The sequence below is a fragment of the Limulus polyphemus genome, unplaced genomic scaffold, assembly GCF_000517525.1.
Source record: "Limulus polyphemus unplaced genomic scaffold, Limulus_polyphemus-2.1.2 Scaffold2021, whole genome shotgun sequence".
Classification (NCBI taxonomy): Eukaryota; Metazoa; Arthropoda; class Merostomata; order Xiphosura; family Limulidae; genus Limulus; species Limulus polyphemus.
The window spans coordinates 74518-79456 of record NW_013667631.1 but is presented as its reverse complement, the minus strand read 5'-3'; the positions used below and the strand labels follow the sequence as shown (position 1 = coordinate 79456).

General features: G+C 31.6%; 1 protein-coding gene across 1 annotated transcript in view; it reads right to left on the bottom strand.

Moving 5' to 3' along the window:
* Positions 1 to 3970, bottom strand: part of LOC106465693 — a 94766-nt gene extending 90796 nt beyond the window's left edge. Inside the window, exon 1 of the mRNA XM_013925930.2 lies at positions 3042 to 3970. Coding sequence (XP_013781384.1) covers positions 3042 to 3331 — 290 coding nt within the window. The 5' untranslated portion in view covers positions 3332 to 3970. The remainder of the gene's footprint in view (positions 1 to 3041) is intronic.
* Positions 3971 to 4939: the final 969 nt, after the last annotated feature.

Genomic DNA, 4939 nt, shown 5'->3' with positions numbered 1-4939 from the left:
GTAATGGGTTAAGTTAATAAGGAAGGTAGTTAGACTAACTAATAATATGACTATATGTTTCTGGTACATTTTATGATCAGTTAAACCAAAAATGTACTTAAGAAGTAGAAAGTTTGGTTTAAAATAAGGGAAATATAGGGAACCTCAAAAACTAATGAAAAAGTAGGTCATGTTGGGAGGCCTCTAAAATAACTCAACAGGAGAGTTTGGTTATGTTTCCAGAGACTATATGTAATAGTTCACAGTACAGGTGGTTTGAATAACACTGCCTCACCCTAGTTACTTGATACATCCTGTTAGAAAAGATTACCAAATCATACAGACACCATAAATTACAAAGAATTGTAATTGAAAAACTCCTTAAATATTTTATGCACGTTTAATTGTGCAAAAATGAAAATATCAATATATATTTTTCTTCATAAGTTACAGCAAATAAATGCAAAAAAGAAAGACAATATTGCTTCAAAAATATTTTTGAGTAAAAATCTTTGAAATAAAGTTGGAGTTAAAATACAAAATTGACTATAAAATTTGTGTCTCAAAAGTTTCATATAAATATGAAAAGCCAAATGAAACTCTACCTTCAGACAGAATAATTTATAATCATGTTTCTTCTTTAATCCAAAACCCCATACATCAAAATGTATCATTCCAGCAAAATAATTTCATTGTTTAACGTTTAGAACCAATAAAAAAATTTATTCACTTTTAACCTGTTACAATAATACTTTGTACATTTTCCCTGAATTATGAAATTTATGGAATTTTGAATTCACTTTTAACTCGCCATTTAATAACTTAAGTTAATTTAGATATGTGAATAATACTAGGGCCTTGCACCAAATTTATTATTTGATATTTTGCTGCAGATCAACTGTGATGATATTACAATTTTTTTACGTTACTGAAAAGTCAGTTAAAAAGGACTTAAAAACTCCTTAAATATTATTTACACATTGCCATTGAAAAAGGCCTTACTACATTTCTTTGGTTTCCTGGACCATGCTATGCTTGAGTAGGTAAAACTGCAGAGCAGAGAACATTGCAAATCAAATAATATAAAATACCTCTACATCTTAGATCATTCTTTCAATTTTACGTTTGGTGAATTTGGTGAAAAAAAATCCGTAATAACATTTTCAAATTTGTTACTCCAGATAATTCAGTATTGTTTTACAATCTTATAAGCATGTTTACAATAGGGGTGTTAACAAAGCTTAAATGTAAGCTAACAGTCAAATGATATAAATTTGGTTGGAATCAATTCAGCTTTAAAGATGTGCAAGTCAAATATTAAGAAACTAAGTGCTACTCAGGTTTCTTTTATTGCTTGCTTCCTAGTTTATTCCTTTTTTCTTTTTTGTCATGTAGCATTACTGGGATTCACATTTCACCTTAACCTTACATTCATAGAAATGCATAATGTTGTTACTCAATTTTGAATCAATAACCTATATCACAATAATCATTAATATTCCTAACAAATTTTACATTTAGAATGGATACTACAGCTGAATTGAATATAAAGATGTGATAAAGATGAACAAACATGAAATTACAATCATAATTATGTATATATTTAAATAAAGCAAAAAACACCAAATTTGGATTTCCCAGACATGGTAATTAATGTCAGATATGATAGTTTAATTGCTTTTAATTAGAACTAGATCTTTTAGGACATATCAAATGTCCCAGTTTTAACTTTTTTCTTTTTCCTAAATGACTATATTTACCTAAACATTCAACTTTTCGGCTATTATTGTAGCAACTAGAGAGAAGAGGGAATCCTCAATAGCCACAGCATTTGAAATTCTTATAGGCAGGATTAGAATCAATTAGTCTACGAGACCTATTTTTCCTTGTTATTAGCTATATTTTTGTTCCCCAGCAATACTAAATATGGGGCGTGTATATACCCAATTCAGTTTGTTACTCATCAGAAACTCTGCAAGCCTACTCTCAAACTGAAATTCTTTTAGACAAGATTAGAGTAAATTAATCTATGAATATTAATGCATGATCAAATATATCAATTGGAAGGGTTTGACCTCCTGAGACCAAAATTGTAATTAAATCTCAAACCAGTCAATAAATGACAGAGCTATGAGATAAAAACTTGTACATGCAAAAAAACTCGTAGTCATTTTGTGTGCTGCTACACCGTGGCTAACAAAAAATAGGAAAGGTAATCAATATTAATGTAATGTGCAATTTTAAATTATTGTGAAAAGTATAAGTGACACCCAGGTGGACTACTGCAGTGACATCATCATCAACCACATGATCAATGACAGATGTGATTATTAGGACTACATTAAGTTAGCATGTTGCAACAATGAAAATTTCTTATAAAACTGAAGAGAGTGGCAATCCCATGGCTATATCACCCATTTGCTCATAGAAATCTTCACTGTACTTAAAGTAAATTGACTGTAGGCAAGTAGTCATTACTTCCATGATGGCATCTATCCTCAGGTTAGTTCTGTGTGTTAGGGAGATGTCATTCAGCAGTCATTATTTGGTAATGTAAACTACTAGAGATCATTGTTTTCTATATATTCTTTACTTACTGTTCTATATTTTAAGAAAAATATCTGAAACTTAAGAGTGTATGAACAAATAGTAATATCATATATATACATATGTAATGTATGGTAACTGAAATGACACTATGGGAAATTTTGGAATTTCTTTGTCTTGGGTCATGATTCTCAGTTCTAAGTTTTAGTTCTCTAAAGAGAAAGTGCCTCCCATTCAGAAGATTTGCTTTTCAAGAACTTATGCTACTACATGCTTATAATAATGTATCAGGTCATGAGATGAAGTAATAGTAATACAGTTTGCTAAAGCTATATGTATTAATAATATATACATCTTCAGCAAACAGCATTTGAAGTATGGTATCATGTCTCCAAAACACTGTTAAAAGTCAATATTATTAAGAGCGATAAATATAATAATCTTGTATATTAATATACACATACATAAAGAATATTTACATTTAAAGAAAATAGAAAATTTTAAACATATCCTACCTGTAATAAAATGCACGTGTAACAGCCATATTATGAATATGCAACAAGTTGGTACGATTTGGAAATACAGGATCAATACCAAGTGTTTTTATATCAGGCACATGAGTGATAGTGTCTGAAGGTAGGAAAAGATCGTTTACATCCAGGACCTTGCAGTTTTCACTAGTCACTTTATCCAGTTTGTTACGAATGGTGTCAAAACTATCTCTAGTTTGCCAGTTGAATTGTGAAACAATAATCACTGGCAAAATGATGCACACAAAGATAACACTAACCAAAAAATGAGCCATCAAGAAGGAATTTAATTTACAACTTATTTTACTCTTCTTCTGGGCAGGATTTTGAGTACTGTAAATGGTTGAGATACTAATTCACTATCACTAATAGTATATTAGAATATTACATTAGTATATTCACACTCACATGTCACCATTATGACCTTAGAATAACAGCAGTAGCACTAGTAGAACTTGTAACAGTTGTTTTAATACTAACAGTTACTGAGTTAGTGCTATCATACGATTTCAATTTCACTAGAGATCACAAACTGATTCTGGCAGGTATAAATTAAGGAAATATCACACTAATTCACCTCAGGCTCAAATAAACACAGGCCTACGAGTAAGAGTAACACAAAATTAATAAACTTTTGTTACTCAGTATTACTATTAGTATTAGGCTTAATTCAATGTATTATTTGAATAAATTTGAATGAAAGTAACATAAAACAAAAAAACATATTTTAGCTCCAACTCTAAGCTTACATTTAATTAAACTTTTAGTTTTACTCTTCATTCAATGCAGGTCTTTAAACTATACTTAAGAAGTCTGATTGTAACAAATTCTCTTTGCAACTGATTCTATCTATCTTATCTTATCCAATCAGAATAACTCAGGGCGTTGGTCAGTATCGTTCAAACAAATCCTCCTCTGACGCGCGATCCTTCTTAGGTTAATTTCTGGCCACATACTGTCGCTGGTGTCAACTATAATTCACAGTAATTGGACATTTTACTTGGATTTGAAGATAACTAATAATGTCTATCAGACCTTATACGTATAACGAGTAAATATTTACACTGATGACGACAAACAACTTCAAATAAATGTTTTTTTGTTTGTTTTGTTTATTTTTTTGTTGTTATTCTCTCCGAATTTTCGGCTGACGCCATTTTCAAGGCTCGTTGAATAGTCAGAAGTAGATGCAAGTCAGCGAAATAAATATTGTTACGTCTGCGTTCGTTAGTTAATTTTCCGTAAATTCGTTCCGACGAGCCCCCCCAGTAGCACAGCGGTATGTCTGTGGACTTACAACGCTAGAATCCGGGTTTCGATACCCGTGGTGGGCAGAGCACAGATAGCCCATTGTGTAGCTTTGTGCTTAATTTCAAACAAATAAACAAACAAACAAATCGTTCCGACGAAACTTTAGCGACACAAGTCCTTTCTTAAATAAAACTGGTTTATTCTTTCTGAATATAACTTTGCGATACACTTAATTTCAACAGTCGCGCTATAACAAACGCCATAATTCTCAACGAAAGTCTCACGTGCTCGACTTCAACAATACTCAGTTCAATTACACAAACACCTTCCCCGTCGCTCTTGGCAGGTCTTATATATACAAGACTACACTATATCTAGATGGATCCCGAAATTTAAGGAAAGGACGTGAATGTTCGAGAACGACGTGGCGTGATACTAGTCACGTGACCTCTGATGACACAACACTGCCCCTCCTTAGTATTGTTCGTCTCGAACAATAGCCACTTACATTAAACCAATAACAATAACTTAATTAAATGTACAGAATTACAAACACGAAATTACAATTCAACAAAGTCTCATAATTTTACGGGACGTATCTTCTTTACTGGTCTCTGTCTCGTTGGTTTCTG